The sequence below is a fragment of the Dasypus novemcinctus genome, chromosome 1 (assembly GCF_030445035.2).
Source record: "Dasypus novemcinctus isolate mDasNov1 chromosome 1, mDasNov1.1.hap2, whole genome shotgun sequence".
Lineage (NCBI taxonomy): Eukaryota > Metazoa > Chordata > Mammalia > Cingulata > Dasypodidae > Dasypus > Dasypus novemcinctus.
In genome coordinates this window covers 159,489,238-159,516,536 of record NC_080673.1, presented here as the reverse complement: position 1 = coordinate 159,516,536, position 27,299 = coordinate 159,489,238, and the positions used below count along the sequence as shown (strand labels likewise).

The following is a 27,299-nucleotide window of genomic DNA, read 5'->3' as shown; positions in this document are numbered from 1 at the left end:
AATATTACACAAACACTATTAAGACAAAGACTTGCCTTGCTTGCCACTATGTCTCCAGTTCTTAGAATTATGATTGGCCCTGAGTAAATATTTGTTAAATGAATGGTAATGATTGATAAATGCTAGTTGAATAAAATAGCTAAAACTATTTCCTGAAACATGGGATTTCAATTGGTTTGACTATTTTAGTACTAATAGAACTAAGTTCAGTTTGAGATGTTTAAAAATAGAGGAAACCATACAATTCATCTGCCTCCTGCAGAGGGAATCCATTATCTTTTATAAAGACTTTTGTGTTGAAAGAGAATATGCCTTCATATAATTTTCATTGCTTGGTTATGGTTATCTGCTATACCTATACATAACAAATTCAACCATATTTTATTGAGCAGCTTTAAAAATGAGATTACCATTCAATTCTTTGCAAATGTTGTCTCAGCTATCTTTTTAAAAATTTCTACCCTATGGTGTGTTTTTTTTTTATCACCTTCAACAGTGTGTGCAAAATAGCCCTTAAAATAATGATTCTAGCACTCCCATAATACTTCAGAAATATTGCAATGGGTACAGATTAGATTTTTTTTACTGTTTCTATCAATGAATCTTAAGGTTACAGCATCTTTCTTTTCCTTTCCTTTCTTTTTCTCCCTCCTGCCCTCTCTCTTTTTTCCCTCCCTTCCTTCCCTTCTCCTTCACCCACAGCCACGTTAATTGTGTTGATTTATATTGCATTTGTAATCTGAGTGGTGTGGTGTTCAGGAATGCAGACTCTGCAATGTCCATAAGGGGAAAACCTATGATAAGGTGGAAGGGTGTTTTGGGGCAGTGGATGAGCATGACAGAGGTGCAGTGACACAATTGGGTTCAGGAGTGCTGGTTTGTGAGCAGGAGTAGGGTTGGGGGGAGCTGGGTTGATCTATTCATGGGACTCCGGGAGAGGGTCGGGGGAAGAAGCAGTTGAATGCTGAGGATTTTTGGGTCTGTGATTAAATCTATAATGTTGGAAATGTTCATGTTCGTTTGGCAAGTATGGCAGGGGAGAGTTACTGGTATAGGATGTTGGATACGGGGGATATACAGGATAGTGTACACCTGGGGCAGGCATCTATAGAATATTTAAGTGCTCATCTTGTCATAGTGTGGTTTATCAGTGGGTGGAGACCCACACAATAAACACGAAAATATTAAACTTCCATCCTGGGAAGTCCTGCTATGTTTTCAATTAGAGGTAGAAAAAAAACAGACCAATATGTCAAACCCTCAATATTATTGCAAGTAACTATGAATCTTATTCTTCAAAAATTAAAACTTAGTGATTACCATAGGTTCTGAAGTAGGGGGATGAATAGAATACATGGAACGTAGGGCATTTTTAGAGTATTAGAATTGTTCAGCATGTTTCTACAGTAATAGAGAGAGGCCACTTCAAATTTTCTCAAAACCTATAAAAGTGTACAATCCAAATTGTAATATAATGTAAACCATTGACCTTGGTTAGTAGCAATGCTTTAATATTCGTACATCAATTGTAACAAATGTATCATCCACATGTAAAATGTTATTAATAAAGGAGAGAGGAAAGGGGGGAGGGTGTTGTGTATATTGGAGTCACCACTATTCTCTATTTGACTTTTCTGTATCCTGAAGCTCCTTTGAAGAAAAAACTGAAAAAAAAAATAAGACGCTGGGAGAATATATGGAAGAAAATGCCACTATACATACACGACAACATATCTTACGGTGATGAAAGATGCAATGTCTAAATTTTTCATAAAAAATTTTATTACTTCAAATTGTTTTAGTTCTTTCATATTTAAATATTTTTAATTATTATTTCATTTTCTTATTAATTTTATTCAGTTATTTTCTTGGCTTTTATTTGGAGAAATTATGGATCACAGAAGGGTCACAGGAGAGGCAGTGGAGAATCACTGGGGCAGGGTGTCAGTGATGTGGGGACACAAAGGAAGGGGGTTCATCTGGGGCAAGCCTCTAAGACATATGAGTATGTTCAAGTGTCATGGGACATTGTCTCAGTGGGTGGAGATCCACCAAAAGATGGATCTCCCAAAAGAATATAGAACTCCCATCCTGGGGAGTTCTGATACATTCTCTAATAGGAGAGCAAGAATCCTCTGAGTACAAGGGCAATGTCTAGTGAAGGAAGACAGACCATTATGCCAGGTCCTTGACATCGATGATTGTACTTATAAACCTTTCCTTGTGAAACCGAAACTTAGCATAGTATTAGATACTGTCTAAGAGTTACTGCCTGAAAGTCTCCTTGTTGCTCAAATGGGGTCTCTCTCTAAGTTAAACTCAGCATATAAATGCACCGTGCTCCCCACCCCCCACCCTGCCATGGGACATGACTCCTGGAGATGAGCATCCCTGGCATCAAGGGATTATTATCAAGCACCAGCTAGCAATGCATCTGGAAAAAGACCTTGACCAGAAGGGGGAAATGCTAAATGTAAATGAGCTTTTATGGCTAAGAGATTTCAAAGTGAGTCCGCAGGTCATTCCAGAGGTTATGCTTATGCAAGTCTCAGCAGGATCTCATTGACTGACACAGTGACCAAGAACTGGAGACACAGTGGCAAACCTCTCTTGAGGGCTCTAGAGATATCCAGAAGCTAAGGACAGACAGTTCAGGAGTTCGGCACCCTGTCAGTGCCTTATTTTGGAATTTATGCTCCCCAGTGTACAAGAGTTAAACTCATTTATAAGTTATTTACAAGTGGCTCTTCTGCCCCTTTTATATGAACCCATAATTAGCATTATACTTGATAAATATATGTCACAGAGACTTAAATCTTTGGTCCGTCCAGGTGCCAGGTGAGCCCTGAATTTCAGCAGAACTGTAATACCTACTCTCACTCAGGACAACAAACAAGGACATGATGATGGACAACGCCCATCTCAAGGAACAGAGAGTGTTTGCAACTGCAATCAAGATATCTCCATCCATCTGCCCAAGGGGATCTAAGCCTACTCTCAATTAGAAACAGAGTGGGCATCACCATCCCCATATCCTCAAAATTGGGGAATGAACAATGGACTAAAGTAGACTTTATTATTCTCCTATAGCAATTGAAGAACTCTTATCATTGATAGGAAGGATGTGGCCACCAGAGGTTCTGAGGGATGGGAGAGGGAAGAAGAGGTGTAATATGAGGATATTTTTGGGACTTTGGATTTGCCCTGCATGACATTGCAGTGTGGGGTACAGGCCAATGTATATTTTGTCATAACTTACATAATTGTGTGGGACAAAGTGTAAACTATAATGTAAACTGTAGTCCATGGTTAGTAGCAATGCTTCAATATGTGTTCATCAATTGTAACAACTGTACCACACTAATGAAGGAAGTTGTTAATGTGGGAAAGTATGGGAGGGGAAGGGAGTGGGGCATTTGGGAATCCCTTACATTTTTTTTTGTAAAATTTACATAATCTAAATCCTCTTTAAAATAAATAAATAAATAAACAAACAAACAAATAAATAAATAAATAAAGAATGCTGTCTCTGCATATAGATAGATCACTTAGGTCTGAATCTTGAGTTGAGCACTTATCAGTAATCTAACCTTTGGGAAATTCTTAAAATCTCTGTACCTCAAGATCCCTATTTGTAAAATGGGTAGAATAAGAGTATCTAGGCTTTATTCTCCCCTCTTGCTTGGTTGGTATTTTGACTAGATATAACCTTCTAGGCTGAATATCTGTCTTTTGAATTGTGGAGGTATTTCCTTATAGTCTTTTGGTATTGCTGACGAGAAGTCTATATTTTATAGATTACTTTCCTTGACTGAGATCTATTCTATCAGTACTCTCTACCCTGAAAACATTAGATTCCTCTGTTTATCTTTATGGTTCCAAAGGTATATTTCCTTTTTTCACTAATCATTCTGCTTTGATTAAAACCATAAATCTAGGTTTTAGCAATTACTATGAACTCTGTGGTTAGTACTCATGTCTACTCTACTCATCAAAATAAATACAGCATATTGTACTTTGTTTAGCATATGGAAAGCCTTCACTTTTCATAAATGAGACATCTTAAAATCAAAGATGGGTAGTTTGCCTGACATGACCCTATTGGGAAATTGCACACTACAACTAGAATCTAGATCCTATGGTGAAGCCAGCTTTCTCACTTAGGTACCTTGGCCACAAATAAATTACTCTCCTATACATTAAATTTATGCCACCTTTCCTATGGCAGTCATTTATCATATGCTAATAATCACTTTCTCAGGATTTTTTTTCAGTTTTATAGCAGCTTTTTCTCCCCTACATTGGACACTTCCCTCAATATTATACTCTTAGACAAATTTTAATCAACTTTATACAGATATAAAATATTAGATTATATAATATTTGTATGAGATGTCTATCATTTTTTGTTGCTTTGCCAAAATTATGTCTCATAATAATGGAATAAAATGGAGGAGGGTATCATTTGGCTGGATAACCTTAAAGACTTAAAGCCTTAAAGCACAGTAAGTTTATTAATGAAGAAATTTGCCTCCTAGTTTTAAACTTGTCTTTCAGTCCTTTGAATATACAAGTTATAGTGAAACATCACTTGTTAGCTATGTTGTCCTCAAGTTTGCATGGTCATCATCAATATTTTATTAGAAATGTAAACCAAGAGTCTAGATGGTTAAAGAAAAAAACATTCATTCTCTTCCACCCCTACAAAATATATTAAAGAAATTACTTGAAAATACTATATGTTAAAAAGCAAGGGCACTTGGATATTTTCATTTAGTTGATTGAATGCTAAACTGTATAATTTTTAAAATAAAAACAACTTTTTCCTTGAGATCTCTCAAATTAAAACTTTTTAATCAAAGCCCACAGTAGGTTATTTTTTAGAACAGCTAAAACTCTCTAAGAAATTTTTCAACTTTTCCAACTTTTTCTAAAAACCTGATTATAGTTAGATTTTTAAACATTACAAATGAGTTGAATCAAGTTTAAGAAATTTTAACAAAGTTGTCAAGATTCCATGAAGCCTCATGAAAAATGAAGCACAGCGACCATGACTACAACTTTTAGTTCCAACGATAAATTAGGTTTTCTTAGTTGAGCATTATAAACATTGATATAGTGACTCTCCTTTATGCTCTGGATGGAAACAAATGAGGAAACAGGGCATTGCCTCTGACCAGATGTAAAACGTAATATCTTTCAAATGAGTAAATTCCAAAAATAGATAACTCTGAAGATTATTTTAGAAACCAGTGTAAGAAATCAAAAAATCTTGCAAACAAATCCATCTATGGTTAGTTTTGGAAAGATTCCTCAAAAGAAGGGAAGAGTGAGTGGGAAAAGTGAATGGACATGATATTTACATGTTGATACCATAGATCTCCAACTAAGTGTTGTCTATATAGTAAGAGGATGTAGAGTTTACCACAACTGTAACTACTTTAAAAAGTGGAGACACAAACTCTCATAATTAAAGCCCTGAGAGCTAATTAAAACAGCTAGATATAGTTTACATTTAATAGCATTTATTTACTGGCAAAAACAATCCAGATTATCACTGCTCTAATAAACTGTATTAATCTATTTTAACTGTATAGCATTTCCTTATCTCACTCACTCTTAAATATAGGTTTAAAAGTATCCCCATTTGTAATTTCCCTTTCTAGAACTACTAAGCAAGACTAATGAAGCAACCGTCAAATTATTTTATTATTTTTGTTCAAATCTTAGACATGTTGGATTTGAAAACTTGAAGAAACCATGACTTCATTTCTCAGATAAGAAAACTATGTTCAGAGGCATTAATGACCCAAGATGCATCAGGTTGTGACTCCAGATTCCTTAACCCATTCTCTGTATACCATACTACACAGCTCTTTATCTCTAAGAAGCTTGAAGAGAGTTTTGTAACCAATTGTAATGATAATGTAAATTTCCTCATAAACAAAAGGAATTTCTTTAAAACAAAACATCTCTCTGATTAGACAACATGCCCTTCATTAAGTTGGCTTGTCTATTATTTTGAAAGGGAAATTTGCACTTAAATGATAAAAGAGCTTACAGGTTGTCATTCCAGAAAAACACTAGATAAATCTCTTTTTATTTATGAAAGCACAAATCATTTGTAATATTATGAAGATGCATTAGAATGCTGGTACATTTTCTATCTTGAACCTCTTTTATGATATTTATAACAGATTCAAAGAAATAAGCCATGATGGCACAACTTATGTATAAGAAATAATTATTTGAGTTCTGTGTTTGTATTTATACAGAATATTTAAGATTCTAAGGGAGAAGGATAAACTAAACCCATCATACTTTATAAAGAAGACTGTCAAAATTTTTCTTGCACATGTAAATATCATCTAGCATACTTTAAGCAATTCTCTATTTGCTGAGAGAAAATACAGTTGTTCTATCCACTGGTAATGGCAAAAAAATTCACTTTAGCTATATACTAAAATCAAATCTTGAACAATATTTCATGTAAGCAATAATACAAGTAATTATAAAGGCATGTTTACTTCCTCATATTGATTGTACTTTACCCTTGAGTTCTACGGAGGATCATGCAATGCAATATATTACTGCAAATGTACATTTGTTTACAACACAGTTACATGATGAGTAGTGTGAGACTTTTTTAGCATCTATGCTTTAAGCAATATATTTAACTCTTCCTACACATTACCCCTATATACAATCAAGATGAGATATTCTAACATTTTATTTTTCTAATAGATTTAAAAGTTTTATTGAAAGGTTTTACATCCCCAGTCTTTTCCCTCTTAAATCAGGGCTTGGGATTTGTAATATTACATGCACATGTACATACACACACACACACCGCACACACACACATCACATGTGCACAGGTGTACACACACACAAATCCAGAATTTTCATATCACCATATAATTTTGAATTACTGACGGAAAAAATTAAAATTAAAATCATTCAAAGCTGGTGCATACATTGCTATTTTTTGACTTAACTATTACACATTTTCGACACTGATAAATTTTTTAGCCATATTTCCAGTCTTTCTTGATGTAAGACATTGTTTTCCCCAGAATAGTAAAGTTACACAGAAGTTAGGGGAAGAAAGAATTAAGAGTAAATAGAACAGCACCGTCTACACCAGGCTGTATGACAACAAGTTTCTGAAATAACTTTGTCTTTAAAACACAGAATCATCCAGAAAGTAAGCGTTCATCAACGAGAATTCATTCATTCCATTTGGTAGCAAAGTCATTGGTGCACCACCCCATCCTTAAAGTACCTGAACCTTTATTTACTTACACTCTGCTTGAAGTCAAAAGCAACTGAACTAACCTCCTTGCTTAGGAAACAGGCTAATTTCATGCAACCTAAAAGTAAAATACATCTAATCAGAAAATAAAATGATGGTGAAATATCACACATGTGCCTGTGACGTGCAAATTACTTATCATGAATTTCAAAAGAAAGCGAAATGAAGTGGAGAAGGGTAGACACCAAGGAATAGTTTTGGGTCCTTGGATTTACTCACCAGTTTCCCAAATGCAGGGTTAGTAACAAGAACATCAACCTCACCCCTCTACTTTGACTCCACAAAAGAAAAGGGGAGAAGATAAAAGCTTCCCAAGAACCCATCGGGCTCGCCGTTTCGCTCTTTCTGTGTGCGCTGCTGAAGATTCCAACCCAGGACTTGCTCCCACCACAGCAAAATAGCCCGGTGAGTAGGAAATTTGGGAAGGCAGTACACCTCCCTCCCAGGTAGGATGCGTCTCCCAGCGGATTTGGGCAGGGGAGCCAATCAGACCGAGCGGAGGATGGCATAAATTAGCTTTAAAATATTTGGGCCAATCAGTGGCCCGAAGAGGCGGGGCTTCCCCTACTAGAAGAAGAGCCCAGTAGGGAAAAGGGCTCCGCGTTTCCAAAAGAAAAACAAACCCCTTCTCCCTCGCAGCCGCGGAGAAACATTAGTGGGGCCTTGACAGATTTCCTCCCCGGGGAAAGGCTGCCTCTCCCTCTCTTCCCCCAGCCTTGCCTCTGGCCTACTCGGGGGGCGCTGCCTCTCTCCACTTACGTGTTTGGATTCTGAATATGCTTCCCGAGAGAAAACCAGGGGAAGTGAACAGTGCCTAGTTGTTTTAACCGGGCACGTGAGGGATCTGGTAATTTTTGTTAATTACCGTTGTTAATTTTTGAGGGCGGAGGCGTGTTTCATTTCCCCAGACCCAGCACCTGGCCCAGCGCCCGGCGCACAGAGGCAGTTGGGGGACGTTGAATAGAAAACCAGTGAATGAGAGAGCTGTCTCGGTGCGCTCCTGGTGAGCACGTTTCCTCGCCGCTCCCGCTGCCTTTATAAAGAGTGACAGGTTTTGCGTGTCATTCTCCCTCCGGGCAACAAAATATGACACTAATGAATAATGTCAGGTAGGGGCTGTATCCTCTTACAAAAACAAATGCAAAATTCGATTTTAACAAGACCCTCTAGTCGTAGAAGTTGTAACCTATTACATACGTAATCCTTGTTCTCTTTTCCCTCCCCAACTTGTCTTTGCATTTGTGGAGCTCCGGTGTTTAGTACCTAACTTCAGAGGTTCTGCTTTGATTTTGCAGCAGAGGCAAACAATTGCCATGGCAACCCGAAAGCCTCCTGGTAACTGGAACAACTGTCCAGACGAAGACAGTGGCGGTGGATGTCTGCTGGTTTTGCCGAGCCATCTTCTGCCTTTGTGTCTTCCTAAATCCCTACTTCCCTAGGGATAGGGATCTTTGGCTGTCTGGTTAATCACTCCACAACCACCCGGAATTGCCCAAGGTTCCAGATTGAATTGCAGTTCACCATCTAGGGACCTGAGAGTATTTGTCTTCCGGCAAACAGGTCAAGCCAGAACTTACTCTGTGTGCATGGCGATAAGGTAACTGTTGCTATCCTTTCTTCTGAAATCACTTAAAGCAACTGGATAGGGTAACAAGGTTACGGTTCTTTTCTTGCTGGGAATAACAGATGGTGCAGTGCTGGACTTTCCTCCCTTCTCTTTGATTGATTGCTTCACCCTTCTAGTCTCCTCTGAAAATACATACTGACCTCCTCGTTTTTCTTCTCCACTCCACGTTATGTAGGCAGTATTATTCTCTTCTTCAATGCATGTTTAGTCAAAATAGTTCATACCAAATAATTATATAACACTAAAATTTTATCCTAAAAGATTTTGAGGCAGTAAATTTAGGCAAAAATTGATATTAAAATAAATTACCATTTTTTTCATGTTTCAATTAGGAATGTGTATTGACTAGCTATTTGTTTCACTGGATGCACACTACTAATTCACTGATTAGCCAGTGAATTAGGAATTAGTTCACCAGAAGTATGTAGTGAATAACAATGATTTACTAGTTATCCTTTGCATTTTGCTAAGAATAGGAAAGCCTTTTGCAAATATAAGATGCTGCATAATGTTATAACAGCTGATAGTTGTCCCATCAATATTTCTTAACATGGTTTTATTTTTATTGTTCTCATATGTAATTGAAAGATTTTAAGAGTAGTTAAGAGAAATTAATGGAGAGAGAAGGTGAAAGATAAACCATGGGGAAGTTAGAAGTTGCTTCTTTATTCTTGTTCAAAAGAAAGGAGGGGAATATAGAGGAATTTTCCAAAATTCCCATTTTTGCTATTTTTTGTGCTGACATATTTTCCATCTTGTCTCATTCCTTTCTTTCAAGCACTTTTTTCTGACTTTTTATTTCTATATCCCTTGCTTTTCTTTTTTTCTTTTAAAAATATGTTTTGTGTGAACCTGATCCTATTCTGCTGCCATAGTTAATTATAGTTATTTGTAAACTGTTAAAGGGATCTGAGCTGTCCAGAACCTGAAGAAGAAATAATAGTTTTGGAGAGCAGCCATGTCTTGACCCTGACAATCTGTCTCATTTGATGTAATAAACCAGGTGTGTGGTAGGAGTGGGAGTGACACATATTGTGAATTCTGAATAAAGCCAAGAAGGTGCCCTGTACTCACCAAATAAACCCCATTCATCTCACAGAGTTACACTCCTGGGGAAAACAGATCAGGTGCCTTACAAAACTCTAGATTAGGAGATCAGAATTTGCTATAGGTACTGGAACAACTGGAAGAAGCAGGAGAGGTTTTCTCTGTCTTCCATTATTGCAGTGGTTTTCAAGTGAAATTGCCCTCTCTCTTTCCAGGGTACATTTAGCAATATCTGGAGACATTCTCAGTTGTCACAACTGCATTGTATGTTGGGGGGGGGGGAGTGAGCAACTAGCATCTAGTGGATAGAGGCCAGGGTGTTGATACACATCATAAAATGCACAGATAAGCCATCCCACAAGAAAGAATTATAAGGCTCAAACTGTCAGTAGTACCAAGATTGAGAAGCACTGTCTGTCATATGAGTGAAAGGAAAAGTAGACAGACTTCATTGCAGCTGATGGATTTCTTATATTGTCATTGAATTCACCATTCCCTTCCTCCTTCCTTTGGCAGGCTGAGCAGCAACCATTATTCCATTAGTCTTGTATCTAACTGTAATGGCTATCAACTCATAATGCATAGCAGTTTTCATTTTTCTCAAAATTTATCCAGGGATCATTTTAAAATGATTGGGAGTATCTGACAATAACACAAATTCATGGGCTGCACTCCAGACCTAATGAGTCAGAAATTGTAGCAAGAAACTTTGGAGCCTTTCATGCATCAGAAAGTTTGAGAATCATTGTCTTATATCATCTCACAAAATGGCCAATGATACAGTACCCTGATTATGTATGTGTAGCCCTGGCACTTGCAAACTTAGATTTTAGCATGATTCATCTGTGAATTATTCATTCATTCATTCAACATATATTTATTAAGAAACATGATGTCAGACACTGTGCCTGAAATTAGGAATATTTTGGTGACCAAGACTTAGAACTCTGTGCCTAGACTTTTTGATCTGTATAAAGGAGATAGGAATTCAACTTAGCTTATACAGTTGTTTTAATGCATAACTGGGCTAATGCAGGAACAGTGAAATCACTTGAAACAATGCCTGAAACATAGAAAGTATTTAAAAAGTTAATTTTCATTGTTATATCATTGAGGATAGCTTTCATATCTAATTGATTTTTTCCATCCCAGAGCACAGTGCCTGGCACAGAATAGTTGCTTTCTAGAATGTGCAGTCCAGCAGGAAGAGCTAGAGATTAGAGGACACTGATGAGCTCATCCTACTCTCAGCATTGTTCTGATACCAGGCTTCTCCAATACAAGGAGATATTTTAAGCCATGTTCTCCTTCTCCTGATGTACTTTTCTTCTGACAGCTGCAAACCCTATAAGTCAGCCAAGATCATAATAGCATGTTCTTAAACCTATTCATGGGTGTTATACTTTCTTGTCTTCTCACAAGCTATTACCTCCATCTGAGAGACCTTCCCTTCTCCTTGATCTGTCTAATCCCTAATCATTCTTCTTATTTATAATATATCTACTGGAACACACATTTTGGGTTTTCTTTTAACTTTATTTTTAGGAAACTTTCAGGTTTACATTTACAGAAAAACTATACTGGAAGTATAGAGAATCCTCATATAACCTATCCCCATACCCACACACATAGTTATCCCTGTTATTGATCTCTTAGGTTAGTGTAGTACATTTGTTACAGTTGATGAACCAATATTGAAGCTTTGCTAATAACTAAAGTTTACAAGCTACATTATGGTTTATACTTGGTGATGTATAGTTCCATAGGCCTTGACAATACATAATGTCATGTATCCATGATTGTAATTATACAGAAGAAAGTCACTGCTTCAAATATGCCCTGTTCCACCCATTCATCTCACCCTCCCTCCTAAACCCCTGGTAACCACTATCTTTATATCAATGTTACAAGTTCTTCCCCCAACACAAGATAAAATCCACAATAACAATTAATCCACTTTGGGGTCATTTCAACATCACTAGCTAGAAGGGAAATACTAATAAAAACTGCAATAAGATATTTCTCACCCACTAAAATGGATACTATTAAAAATCAGAAAACTACAAATGTTGAAAGGATGTTTAAAAATAGAAACATTCATCGCTGGCAGGAATATAAAGTGGTGTGGCCACTGTGGAAGAGAGTTTACATTCCTCAGAAGTATAAGTTAGAATTACCATATGACCTGGCAATCATGCTCCTAGGTGTAATACCCAGAAGAATTGAAAGCAGGGACTCAAACAGATATTTGTACACTGATGTTCATAGAAGCACTATTCATAGTTGCAGAAAGATAGAAGCAACCCATATCCATCAACCGATGAATGGATAAACAGTGTGGTATATACATACAACAGAATATTATCCATCTATAGAAAGGAATGAGTACTGAGGCAAGCAGTAACATGTAATAACCTTAGGACATTATGCTGAGTGAAATGAGGCAGACACAAAAGTACAAAGATGTATAATATCACTGATATGAACTAATTAGAATAAGCAGACTCATAGAGTTAAAATCTAGAGTATTAGTTACCTCAGGGTTTTATATTGGGGTTAAAGAATGGGGAATTGATGCTTAATATGTACAGAATTTCTGACTAAGTTGACTGTAAAGGTTTGGAAATGGATGGTGGTGATGGCAGCACATTATCATGAGTATAGTTAACAACATTGAATTATTTAGGTGAAAGTGGTTAAAAAGGGATACTTGAGGACATATACATTACTAAAAGAAAAATTAAAGATAAAATACAGGATGGTATAACACAATGAACCCTATGGTAGACAATAGACTGTAGTTAATAGTACAGAATGTTTTCCCATGAATTAAAACAAATACACAACACTTAATTCAAGGTGTTAATAAAAGGGTGTTAAATGTTAAAATACCCAATGTAAACTATGGTCGATAGTTAATGTGCCATTGTAGTAATTTTTCAAAAATTGTAATAAAGGTAATTACTGTTAAAAATTAGTGCAATTACAAAAATGTGCTATCATCAATTGTAACAAATGCTCCATACCAATGCAAGTTGTTGATGGTAGGGTGGTTTATGAGAATTCTGTATTTTATGCATGCTTGGTCTCTAAGTACACTACTTCTCTAATGTTTCTTTTATTTAAGGGTCATTTATTCCAAGAAGTCTTTATTGATCTTTCACTAAATGCAAGCCTGTGTTACAGGGCTATCTTATAATAATAGTCAATATTTATTCAGGGCTTATTATCTGCTACCAGACATAGTTCTTAAAAATTCTAGATTATGAGTGCCCACTTCTCTCTATCCCCTTAAAGGCAATAATCTCATATCTGTATCATAGAATTTATCAAACTTTGGAAATTATCTGCGTTTCTGCCCAAACTGTCAGCTCTATTCTTCAATTTTATATACTAAGGATTTATAATGTTTGCCAATCCTGGTATTCTATTATATCTTTAATATTAAGTGCATGCTTGATTTTTATTTTTATCCCCCTAGAATGTAGCTCCCTTTTGTCCAAATCAGTGATTCACAGGTAAGAGGTCTTCAAAAAATATCTGTAGGATGAACAACTATTCAAAGTATTATTGAATAAAGAAAGAAATGAATAACTTTAATCCTTCTGTATATTTCCAGAGGCACCCAGTGTTCTCTTTTCAATAGCCTAGGTCTCAAGTGCCTATCTCTAAATAGACAAAATCCAGATCTTGGTGCCTGATTTATTCCTTACTGCCACACTATGACAATTCATTTTTCTTTTGTTTGCAGGCTGCAAAACCAAAATTAACGAAACCAACCACCAGTGTTTATGCAATCATATTATTCTATAAATATAACAGAGATTAGGGCCAGCACAAAGAGGTTTTAAAAGACTGAAGGCACACGCCCTTTCTTTGTCATTCTGCCCAGGCCTTCAGAGTGCAGCCAAAACAGGGAGTCTAGAAGCAGGTGTTTGATAGTAGGATAGTAACGGATCTAAGCCCAGTAACGGATCTAAGCCCATGGCCTTAATTTTTTTCCCTTCCAAGTTTTTTTTGTTTTGGTATTATAATTTATGAATCTCATCCCCACTAGAATTTTCGAAGGAAATTTTTGTCACTGGTTTCTCCACTGTTTCTGCATCTTCCATATTTTCATTTCTACATGATTTGCCTACAAACCTGCTAATATTCTCTATGTGAAAAATTAAAATATACTTATGTATTGTATAACTTCTTTACCCCTTCTATTTTACGTGCCTATCACTTCTCAATCATTAACAGACAGGCTTCTCAGTGTTAACTTCCGTTCACTTATCAAACTCTCTGGTCTGGATTCTGCCCTCATGATACCAACACATCCATGTTACTAAATCCAAAAGAAGTTTCCAATACTTAACTTGTATACTTTCATTTTCATTTGATGCAGTTGACCATTCTTTCCTTAAAATATTCCTGGATGTTATGGTATCATGCTTTCCTAGTTTTCCCCATGCATCTCTAATTCTTTTTGGGATTTTTTTTTCTTAAAATGTTTTAATGTTTTGGAGTTCCTTAAAGATCAATTTGACATCTCTATTTTTCACATCATACTCTTACCTTTGGCAATCTCATTCATTTTTAAAACTGTATACACCATTTTAAAAACTGAATAATATCTTCCCAAAGCATATTGCAAGTCCAGAATTTTCTACTGAGCTTCAGATACATATATCCAAATAACACCAGCCAGTTTGTGAAACCAAAGAAGTCACAGTTATTCTAGACACCTACATGATGTAATCTATCATTAACTCTTAAATTTTCCCAAAACATACCTCTCATCTACCAATGTAAATGAGCTCAAAAATAGGATGACCTGTTTTCAAACTCAGGATCCTCTACTTTCTAGCTGTTCAAAGCTCCTATATGATTGCTGCAAAAATTAAATTAAATTAAATCAATCATTTTATATAAAGCAGAACAGTGGCTGGCACATAGTAAGTGTTAAGGAAATCACAGAGAGCTGTTAAGTGGTCATAGACCAGACCTTACCTACCCTCATCTCCTTCTCTGGAAAAGTCATCAATATGCAGAGCACAGCCATCCTCAGGTCCTCTGCTATACCCACTTCTCTTTCTTTTGTTACTATTCCACAACCTAGGGGAGATGATAAGTCTATCAAAAAGCCTGGCCAGACCTTTATACCAGGGCTTATCAAAACAGGAATTCTCAGTGGCAGGGCCCCTTCCCCAAATGTTACAGGGCTGTCTCTTTTCTGGAGCAAAGTGGGACAAACAGACAAAGCAGTTTTCACTATGCCAGGACACTAGCCATGATGGAACTTCTGCCCCTACTCTTTTGAACTATTTGTCCTATGTAAGTGACAAGGTAGTTTTCCCTTTCTAGGCTGTTTATTCTGTTTGATAAAGGGATAATTTGCTGAATGTTTCTGTTGTGCCGGGAACCTGTGTTCCCACCATACACCACTGTAGCAATTTGCTCCACAGTAAGTGCTCAGTTAATCTTAACAATTGTTACTGTGTTATTCTTATTATCCAACTTCTTTCTGTCTCTACCTTCAATTAATTCAATCTGCCATTATCTCTTACTTGGACAACTGTAGTCATCTTCCATTTCTGATCTTGTCAACTTCTAATTTATTCTTTTTTAATTTTGAAGCATTTTATTAATTTATTTTTTGTTTTGTAAATAAACTTTATTTCAAATTCCCAAAATAAAATAACAGAAAAAGGCAGTTTAACAAGTTATGAAAATATTGCTCCAAATAAAATTCTCTCCAGGCACTTTTATCTCCTCTGACCCTAAAAACAAGCCCAATTGTGACTCTAGCATTCAAAAAGATAGATAGAGGGAAACGGACTTTGGCCCAGTGGTTAGGGCGTCCGTCTACCATATGGGAGGTCCGCGGTTCAAACCCCGGGCCTCCTTGACCCGTGTGGAGCTGGCCCATGTGCAGTGCTGATGCGCGCAAGGAGTGCTGTGCCACGCAAGGGTGTCCCCTGCGTGGGGGAGCCCCATGCGCAAGGAGTGCGCCAGTGAGCTGGCCCATGTGCAGTGCTGATGCGCGCAAGGAGTGCCTTGCCATGCAAGGGTGTCCCCCGCGTGGGGGAGCACCATGCACAAGGAGTGCGCCAGTGAGGAAAGCCGCCCAGCGTGAAAAGAAAGTGCAGCCTGCCCAGGAATGGCGCTGCCCACACTTCCCATGCCGCTGACAACAACAGAAGCGGACAAAGAAACAAGACGCAGCAAATAGACACCAAGAACAGACAACCAGGGGAGGGGGGGATTTAAATAAATAAATAAATCTTTAAAAAAAAAAAAAAAGATACATAGATGAGCATTTATTGGTTAAATGACTTGATAAAGGTCCCCTTGTTAATGAAGAAAATGAAGAAGAAAAAATGCTTATATTCATATCTCATAAAATTATTATTAATATAGCTAAAAGAATGGTCTCTAAATGAAAACCTGATTATGTTCTGCTTAAACCTTTCAATGATTTCCTATTGTACTTATTGATTTCCTCAATTCAATATTATCATTACCTTTAAGACCCTCCATCTTCTGGTCTTTACCTGTTCCATCTTTTCAACATTCTTCCTCCTCACTGTGTTCTAGCCAGAAGGATCATCCTTCATTTCCTTCAATGCCATGCTGCATTTCTAAATTAGGGCACAGCAGATAATTTTCCTAGGCCTGAATCTCTCCACTTCACCTTTTACCCTTCATCTGTCCTCTTTTCAGTCTTATGTTAACTGTCACATCCTCAAAGAAAGTCCCAATTCCCCAATTTAAATTAAATTATGGAAATCTGCAGAATACTATCTAATGATATTCTGCAGATTTCCACATTTTATAATTTATTGAGTTATTGAATTCAAGACATATTCATTGAGCACTTAGGTTTCAGGCATTCTTCTACAAATTAAATGTAACATAGTAAACAAATCAGGCAGGCTGTTTTTGTTGTTGTTTATTACCTTTTAAACTTGCATTCTATTGAACTTTCTATAATATAAATTATATTTGCATTAAAATTATTTTTTCATAATCATTTAATTTTGTCTCTTCTCTATCATGTTCAAACTCCTTGATGGCAAAAGATCTTGTATTTTTTTCACACTATCTCCAATGTCTGTCATAGCCATTTGCTGAATAAAGTAATGAAGGAATAAACTGCACCATTTATACATTTAATAGATCTAAAACTTTGGGTATTATATTTCATTTCTGCAAGCTTCAGTTTCTTCTCTATATAATGATAGCACATTAATAGGAAATTTTCATAGTCGATGTGATATTATTAGATATAAATAAAATGCCTGGTCCATAATAGGTTTCAATCAGTGGTAGGGATTTGTTGTCAGCAGGATAAACACTTGGTCATGAGTCATATAATTGAGGTATACCAGGGAAAGAAGTAATGTAGATTCAGGTAACATGAATTTAAATCCTGCCTACATTAATTATTTCTGTGATATTAGCAAATCACAGTGTCACTTTGAAACTCAGATTACTCAGTCACAAAACAGAGATTTATTCTTACCACAACGTATGAGCAGGAAGGTCAAATAAAATAACTTTAGTATAGCTAACTGAAAGCTGTTAAAAGTAAAGATGTATTAGTTATTGACATTATTGTTAACTACTTTTCCATGATCAGTACAAAATGACAGAAATTAGAGAAGGCAAAAAAAAAAAATTTAAAAAGTATATGGTCCTCACAGTTTGCCAGACATTAGAGATCATTAATGATTTGGATATCTGAACATAATGAAATCCTACAACAATCCTAGAAAGCAGGTATTATTATTTTTCCTTTATTTTCCAAATGAGGAAACTGGAAAGCAGAGATTTGGTAACTTTCCCTGGTCACAGCAAGTAAGTTGCTGAATCAGGATTTGAACCTAAGGGTTTGGGTTCTAGAATCCATATTTAAAACGTTATTATTGAATGGCAGATGAGTCATGGTCTCTGTTTCAAAGGAAAGTGTTCATATTTCTGCCAAAGCCACCTCTCCCCTCTCAGGTTAGCCAACATGATTATTTCAGTGACTATGTCCTACGACATCATTGACATGAAAACATTTCATACCTTAACTTTAAAGAGCGATCCTATAAAAATGTCAAAAGTAAGAAAGAATTTTTGAAGAATGATCCTTAAGCAGTCATGTTTTAAATGAATATAGTCCTGGTTAGGATATGAGATACTTACAGCAAAGAAGTCCAGTACCTGGAGATTTATTGAAGCCTGACATTTAATGAAAACTCTAAAGGTCTTGATGGAACTTTATTATATCAATTACTCATTCATCTCATATATAGCCTAATATATTTTATTTTTAATTCCTTGCTAGCAGAACTGGCATTAAAATAGTGCCCCAAGTGCATCCTTGAATGGATCCCATATAGTACCTAACTCCCTCCTCTATTTTATAGCATGTGATGTGTCTGCTTATGTGGTTTTGGCTATCAGAAAAGAATAATATAATTTCTTAGGGACATTAGGGTCTTGAGAGAAAAAGAACCTGCTTCTACTTACATATTTCCTCTTTCATTTGTCTCACTGTGTCTTTTGATCCTCAGAATCTGCCAAAGAATAGAGTTTCTACATGTAATCCTGGGAAACCATCTATAGCCCTTGGGTGTCCTATTAGACCCATGAGAAAATGCCATTCATATCAAAAGGATTGCCAGTTTTTATTGACAGAAATCAGGGAACCTGCTTGGGAACGGATTGTAAGTATGCTGGATTCTGGTGGAAGGAATGTAATATTGGATTGGGAAAAATTTGTCAAAGTGAGTATGATAAGCAAAAATTCTGGCTAAGTATGTTAAGTCAAGTATAAGAATGTCTCCATTTGTTTACCGGGACACTTAAATAAAAACTTTACCCAAAAATAACCTATAATAATGAAGTTGAAATGTCATTAGTACTGGCAAAAAAGTATTAAAATTTTTGGAAGATATGAATGTTTGAGTGGATTTATCTTATAAAAGCTTCTCCACCAAGGTCCAAAAATGTGTGAGTTTGTAGACTTGGTTAAGTTTGTCCTTAGCCAAGACAATGAGAAATGCGTTCGTGAAAGTGTCCCCAACAATGCTGAATAGCTGTGATGGCAATTATCTGTAAAACAAGGATGAGGATGGAACTGGATTCCCTAAATTTATTGGGGATAGTGGGATATGAGGGACTCCCTTTATTCAATGGGTATAATAAGATACCAGAGTGTCAAGAGCCAAGTGGCAGCACTTAATTAACAGAGTTAAAGTGGGCATGGTACAGAGAGGGGCAGCATAACCAAATTAATAATCAGCATTGTTTGACCTGCAGAGATTCTTGGTGTTAACTCATTGATCTTAATGTTCTTAGAAATGCAGTAGACAGGCAGTCAGTTACAATCTTACTGTTTTGGATAAGCAGAAAAACACTTGGTCTGGTAAAGAGAGATGTGAGTTGGATCACCACAATAGAATCCTAGCCCCTCAGTTAGTTTCCAGACTTGAGCCAATTCCTGGACTCAGAATATCTTTAACACAGGAGAGATTGGTTTCCCTTAAAGAAGGACTTAGGTACACATCAAAAATTTATGCTTAAATCTACCTCTTAGACTTCCCCCAAAGAGTCTTGCAAACATTTCTCTGGGTGATTAGGTAAAATAGAGGGGGAATAACCAGACTTTTTGAGGATATAAGGCCCTAGCTCTAACTAATAGCAATACCTGGAGACCCAAAATGTCACTACACTACATTAGTCAGAAGAGAAGTTTATAGAGACCAGGCAATAAATGAATTATAGTTTGAATCTCCATCCAATAGTAGAATTATGGATCTCTGAACCCACCATGTGGTTGAATCCAAGTTAAAATGCACAGTATAATGGACATATTTGGCAACTAGCAGAATACTACATTGGTTGTTTAATCCATGGAACTATTATGTTAGAAAAAGCAAGTAGAAGGAACAAATAACTACCTTTATGGAAGATGAGAATAATAAATAAGATGCAATGCCACATTTCTGCCACATGAAAGAACTTGAAAGTTTCAGGAGTGTTATTTTCTACCATGTATCCATTCAATTTTTCTATAGGGCTGTGCAGAAAGCCCATCAATATTATGGAATGACAGTAGATTATCAACATTTTTAATTAGGTAATGATTCTCATTGCATCCACTGTTCCATATGTGGCTCATTGCTGAGCTAATAAACAATTTCCCGGCCCTGGTATGCAACAAATATTTTACTGGTAAAACTCGTTAGAATATGTTTTCTTTCAGCTGACATGCCCAACAATATAGTCACTAACATAACTGAGGGCTAAATCTAATAGCCAGCGTTATGATATAATCAGGTCCAAAGGGACTCTGATTGAAATCTATTCCATAAGACATCACTGTGGTCCATTATATTGATGACATGATTAGACCTGGTGAGCAAAAAGAAGGGATTCCTCTATACACCTTGATAAGATAGATACATATAAAAGGGAGGGAAATAAACCCCACAAAATTTCAGGTTCCTGACACATTGATGAACTTTGTAGGTGTTCAATGGCCTGGGCATGTTTAGATATCCCTTATAAGGTGAAGAACACATTAATACATTTGTTTCTACCTATGTTAAGGAAGAAACACAATACTTAGTTGTCCTCTGGGTTTTGGAAACAAATTTACCTTATTTGGGTTTATTACTCCAAGTCCTTTTATGACTATTTTGCCAGGTTTATTAGGACTCAGCTAAAGAGAAATGTCTACTACTGCTCTAGACTAGTGCACAAGCTATTCTACCACTTAAGCTAAACTACAATGCAGATTCAACTGTTTCTGAAATTATTGCAGCAGACAAGGATACTGTATGGAACTTTTAGGTAGACACTTATTGGTGAATCACAGAGTAGACTTTTAAGATTTCAGAGCAAACCTATGCTATTCTTTTCATATAATTACTCTCCTTTAAAGAAATAGCAGTGGTTTGCTACTGGTCTCTATTAGAGAATGAACCCTTTCCATGAATCTCCAAGTTACCTGCAACTTAAGCTACCAACCATGAACTGGTATTATCTGATGAACCAATCAGTCGTGGGCAAAAGAAATCTATCATTAAAGAAAAGGAAAGTGATGCATATGATATCAGGTTTGAGTGGGCCTGAAACAATAGGTAGGATTTACATAGATTCACAGGCTGTGGCTAAGGGTCAAAGACTTGGAAGGAACACATTTGGAAAATTTATGACAAATATATGAACAGGGAAGAGAAATTTGAACAAATATCTTATAATGGGCATAAAATGTGAAAATACCTTTTTTCCATATGTGAATTCCCAATAAAGAGAAACCTTGGAAGCATAAGATCTTCATAATCAGGTATGCAACATGACCTGCTGTGTGGAGATCTGTTTGCCTCTTTCTTCAGTAATCTCTGTGCTTACACAAAGTGGGGATAATAGCAGGGATTAATATTATGTATGAGTTCAACAACGTGAACTTTTACTTACAAAGTCTGGTCTGACTTGATGAATGCCTCACCTCTCCATAGCAGAGACAAATACTTATCCCTCAATATGGTAACATTTTCTAAGAGAATCAACCACTTCCAAAGATGCCAGCTTCCAAAGGCCATTTCCAAGGATGCCAGGTGTTCTGCAAATTACTTGAGATGTCAAGATTGGAGGTTATGAAAGACTCACCTGATTCCAGATTGTCCTCACTTCTACCCCTTCATATCTACTTTCTTTCCCAATGCTATCCCTATAGACCTTTTGTAAGTTTGGATTCCCCACCAGCCACAGAAGTCTAAAGAAAGACATCTTCTTTTGAGCGAAGATTAAGGGTGGTTTGACCTTGAATTAAAGAGGGAAATGGAAAGGACAAATGAGTTTGTATGGCTATGAGTCTCCAAAAAAGAGTCGGGAGGTCATCAGAGGGGTCACGTTTATGCACACCTCAGCAGGGTCCCAGAGACAGCCAAAGTAGATACAACCCCAGGTACTGGTGCTCCTGAGGGCTTCAGAGACCCACTGGTTCTATGATCATAGCTGATGGCTCTGGAGTTCAGTGCCATGTCAGTTGGCCCTCTTTGGAGTTTGTGTTCCTGAGTGAGATGGAGTTGGACTCAGAAGTGACCTTTCTACTCATGCCTCTTCTGTCACTTTTACTGGACCTGTGGTTGGTGCTGGGGTTGGGGTATACTCAGGAGACCAGAAACTCTGGACTGTCCATGTGACAGCCAGGCCCTGAGCCTCAGCAGACTTGTAGCTCCTACCCTCTGGTTTATTGGACTTACCCTGGTCAGCAAAGAGGGAGGTGAAGAAGGTCAACCACCACATCAGGGAGCCAAGAGTGCCTACAGATGCAAGTAGGAGAATTGCATTCATCATCCATGTGGAATCTAAGCCCATTCTCAATATAGAGGTGGAATGGACATAACCATCCTAGGGTCCACAGGATGGAGGAATAGAGTATGTATTAGAGTAGGCTTACTGATATTCTACTATGGAACTATTGTGATTAGTGATGGAAGAAATTGTAGTATTGATGTGGAGAAAGTGCCCACGGTAGCTGCTGACGGTAGGGAGAGGAAGAAGAGAAATGATGTGAGGGCATTTTCAGGACTTGGAGTTGTCCTGGGTGGTACTGAGGGGACAGATGCTGGACATTGTCTGTCCTGTCATGGCCCACTGGGTGTACTGGGGGAGAGTGTAAACTGCAATGTAAACCATTATCCATGTAGAGCAGCAGTGCTCCAAAATATATTCACCAAATGCAATGAATGTCCCATCATGATGAAAGAGGTTGTTGATGTAGGAGGAGTGGCATGAGGGGGGTGAGGGTACATGGGGACCTCTTATATTTTTTGAATGTAACATTAAAAAAAAAAGAGAGGAAAAGAAGTGGAAAGAAAAAAGAAAAAATATAAAGGACTTAAATGCTAAAAACTAAAAAACACTGATGAAAGAAATCAAAGATCTAAATAAATAGACATATAGTGTTAAAAAGAGAAGAGTGGTCTGAGATCAGTCCAACTAACAAAGAAACCAAGAATATTAGTATCTAAATATTTGAGATTAAATAAAGCTTCATTTGTTGATTCACAATGTAAAATATATTTTTAAATAAACCTTTATGAACGGGTCCCATATACATATGTAGCAATCATCATCAGCTATCTATATCTAATTTTTTGCACTCCTAATACACTGTATATGTTTTCCACTTACAACATTAGATATGTTGTATTGTCATGATTGTCACTACATGGTAAATTCTCCAAGGCAAGTCCTCTTTTGTCTTTATGTCACTACTCTGTAGCAGCAGTGGTCACAATGTGATTATGGAATGAAAAAGAGTGAATTTGTTTGTGAATTATCTGTATCTATCATCTTTCTATCTATCTATCCATCTATCTATCTATCCATCTATCTATCTATCTATCTATCTATCCATCTGTCCATCCATCCATCCATCCATCCATCCATCCATCCATCTTCAGGAATGAGAACAACATTTTATTCATGAAAATATAATCAACAATTGGAGTCTTGCCAAAAGACTTGTGTATGCAGGATGGGAATTAGTATGGGGAGAGATTTCTCACCAGGAATTAGTAACAAGGGTCTAATACAAGCCCTTCAGAATTGCACTATATTGCTCTGTTGTTGGACAAAACTAAACGTGAATGTTAATCAGGAAAATTGTGTCATATCTGATATATAAAAGAGATAAGTTTATATATTTGGATATACAGGGTAATAAATAAAAACAGGATTATGAGCAAATAATCTCTGACACAGGGTACATAAAACAGAAAGACACATAGAAGGGAGGGAAAATTCGTGTGAAAACATTTGTCCAGTAGAGTGGATGGAAAGGAGAGAGAATGTACAGGTTTACATAATGTATATTTAACATTGTAAATATTTTTCCAAAATTGATTAATTGTATTTATTTTAGAAATCTTTCTAACTAATCAATCTCAGTGACATTTTTTCCATCATAAGCATTAGGAACATTTATGTGTTATTATCTTAAAATTGAATTTTATTTTACTATTATCAAATTATTCCTTCAAAGTCAGTACTTGCTAATGGTTTCTTCATTATTACTAAAGGTAGCTATAAATTTTTCTGCTCAGAACAAATGTTTGAAATGGTTATAAACTCATGGCTTTATCTGCCATGGTCTTTAGGTTTAAATTTATCATCAGTAATTCTTTTGTTGAAAACTTAACCATTAGGAACTTGTTAGATAATTCCACGTTTTTATAAGCATTGGGCCCAGGTCTTATTAAACATTGTAGTATTTCCAAACTTGCTTATTTAATATAAAAACCTGTAGTCTTTAAAAACAAAAATTCCACCCACTCTTACTATCTGATTCAAAGATTCAGTAAGTGAAACTGTGAAATCTGTATATTTAAGAAGCTACGCAGGAGATTTGGTGAAAAGGATATGTAGAACTGAATTTGAAACCACTGATACCAAATATGGTGGCAAAATATAGTCAATACATTATTGTTCAGTAAGTATATGAGTGATCATTTACTACTTTGGTAAATTCATCACTTCTCCAGGCATGCTGAAATATTTTCTAGAATTTAGTAAATATTTATAAGCCAACACAACCAATGGAGTTAAAATGGAGATTCTTCTCAGTGTTTTTATTACCTTTTTAATGAAAGGATAGATGTTATTCCTGACCTTTGAACTCTGGGAAGAGTTCAACTATCTAGAAGGGGCTCTTATTTCTTCCCTTCAAAGCCTAAGTACTATTGCTTTAAAGTATTTGTTAGAGGTTGAATTTTGTTCCTGAAAAAGATATGTTGAAGTTCAAAACCTCCCAGTACCTCAGAACGTGACCTTATGTTTTGCAGATGTAGTGAGGCCATACTAGAAAGGTCCCTTACCCTAATATGACAGATGTCTATTTAAAAAGAGGAGAAGAGACACACAAGCAGAGACATCTAGGAAAGAAGGACATGTGAAGACAGAAGCAGAGATAGGAGTCATATAGCTATAATCTATGGACCAAGGATTTCTAGTCAACACTAATGGCTAAGAAGAGGAAAGGAAGTGTTCTTCCCTAGACTTATCAGAGAGAACATGGCCTGGCTGACAATATGATATCAGACTTCCAGCCTCCAGAGCTATGAGAGAATACATTTCTGTTGTTTTATGCCACAAAATTTGTGGTAATTTGTTATGCCAGTACTAAGAAACTTATACAGCCATCATATATAGTCATTGAATTCCATGTGTTTTGATCTTTACTCTAGGTTTATTACTAAAATCATTTAAATTTGAAATCACAGGGTGAATCTATTTACCCTTAGAGTAAAAGAATATACAGTGTGATCAAGAAACAAGGTTAAATAATGTAATTTTTTCCACATTAAATTATACATGGAGTAACCATAGAAAGTTTTTTCCCATAATGGAATTCAAGGTAGAGATTACTACCGTCAGATACTTTTCATTGTTCTCCATTTAGTTCAATTGGCTATATTTCTGAAATTTATCACAGATAAGAATGGTGCAGGGTCATGCTTCTGATGTCTTCATAATCCATGTTGCTTGCCACTGTTCAGTATCTGAGTCAATGTACATTTAAAGTTATTGATCAACCATACAAGGTGAGTATAGATGAAATGGATCAACATCAACCTGAAGGAAGATTAGAATGCCTCTGTTTACAAGATCATAAAATGCTAAGAGAGAAAGCTTACTTATATGCTGGATGACAGAAAAATTTTTCAAAAACTCCTGAAGCAGTGAAAACTAGTAAGAATGGGTGAAAGAATGTCACTTAGGTTGTTTTCAGATCATGGTTATTGAGATATAATTTACAAATAGTAAAATTTATCCTATTTACACATACAATTTTTGCTAATTGAAAATATTTAGTTTTGTAACCACTTTCAATTTGAAGATAAGAATATTCCCATTAGCCCAAAAGTTTCACCGTGCCCTTTTGTAGTCAATCCATCCCCTCCCAAGTCCCTGGAAATTACTAAACTGATTTCTTTTTCTCTAGGTTTGCTTTTCCCAGATTCATAAAAATGAAAACTTAATATTGAGACTTACATGTCTGATGTCTTTCATTTAACATAAAATGTGTGATTATGTTTCATTAGATATTCTCAATAATATGTTCCCTTTATTTATGAACAATATTCCATTGTGTATTGATTTCTTTATTCGTTCAACAGTTGATGGGCATTTGTTTCCAATTTCTGCTATAAACATTTGTGTACAGCTCATTTTGTGAACATGTGTTATCATTTTCTTGTGCACATGCCTTAAGAGGGGAATTGCTGGGCTGCATATTTATAAACATATATATTACATACATATATATACTATATTACATACATATATATACTATAGTATATACTATAGAGTATAAATATTATATATGAAACCAAAAACCTGCTTTTCAAATTACATGTAACATTTTGTAATTAATATTTTTAAAGAAGCTTTAAATTGTATGTACTACATAAAAAATATAAGGGGTTCCCATATCCCCCACTTCCTCCCTTTCCACACTTTCCCACATTAATAACATCCTTCATTAGTGTTGTACATTTGTCACAATTGATGAACCATTATTGAAGCATTCTTACTAACCATGGACAACAGTTTACATTACAGTTTATACTCTGTCCTGCACTATTTTGTAGGTTATGAGAAAATATACTTTGGCTTGTATCCATCACTGTCGTGTCATGCAGGGCAACTCTAATGTTCCAAAATTGCCCCCATATTACGCCCATTCTTCCCTCTCCCATCCCTCAGAACCTCCAGGGGCCACTGCCACCTGTTCTTCCATGCTAGAATAATAAGAAGTCTATAGTAGAGTAATAATAAGTGTACTTTAGTTCTTTGTTCATTTTCCAATCTTGAGGATTTGGGGATGGTGATGTAACATTTTGTAATTCTGGCAGCAGTGTATGAGAGTTGCTTTGGATCCTTGTCAATACTTGATATTGCCAAATTTTTAGCCTTGCTAATAAATGTGTAGTGAAACCTCATTTTGTTTTTTGTTTGCATTTTCTTAATATTGATGTTGAAACTCTTAACATGCTCTTTTTTTGCCACACATATTTCTTTTACTTTGAAAGCTTATTCAGATATTTTGCTATTTAAAGGAGTGTTTTTATTATTGTTATTATTAATAAATTGAGAAATTTCTTTTTATATTCTGGATATAAGTTCTTTAGTAGATGTGTGATTTTCAGGTATTTTCTCCAAATTTGTATCTTGTCTTTTTATTTTCTTCGAGGTATCTTTCAAAGTCAAAATATTTTTAATTTTGATGAAGTCTAATTTATCAATTTCTTTTCCATT

The 27,299-nt window shown here is 36.1% G+C and overlaps 1 protein-coding gene and 1 long non-coding RNA gene across 3 annotated transcripts in view; one reads left to right on the top strand and one right to left on the bottom strand.

The window, feature by feature from the left end:
- Positions 1-8,068, bottom strand: part of GABRG1 (gamma-aminobutyric acid type A receptor subunit gamma1) — a 93,504-nt gene extending 85,436 nt beyond the window's left edge. Inside the window, exon 1 of one of the 2 annotated variants that reach the window (XM_004458584.3) lies at positions 7,535-8,068. In XM_004458584.3, the coding sequence (XP_004458641.2) occupies positions 7,535-7,824 (290 nt within the window). In that variant the 5' untranslated portion in view covers positions 7,825-8,068. The remainder of the gene's footprint in view (positions 1-7,534) is intronic. The other variant, XM_071216652.1, reaches the window with a different exon arrangement.
- A 226-nt stretch (positions 8,069-8,294) lies between these two features.
- LOC131278756 (uncharacterized) lies at positions 8,295-22,865 on the top strand. Its single transcript, XR_009186189.1, has 3 exons — positions 8,295-8,424; positions 8,611-8,912; positions 18,539-22,865. It is a non-coding gene; the product is annotated as an uncharacterized lncRNA (long non-coding RNA).
- Positions 22,866-27,299: the final 4,434 nt, after the last annotated feature.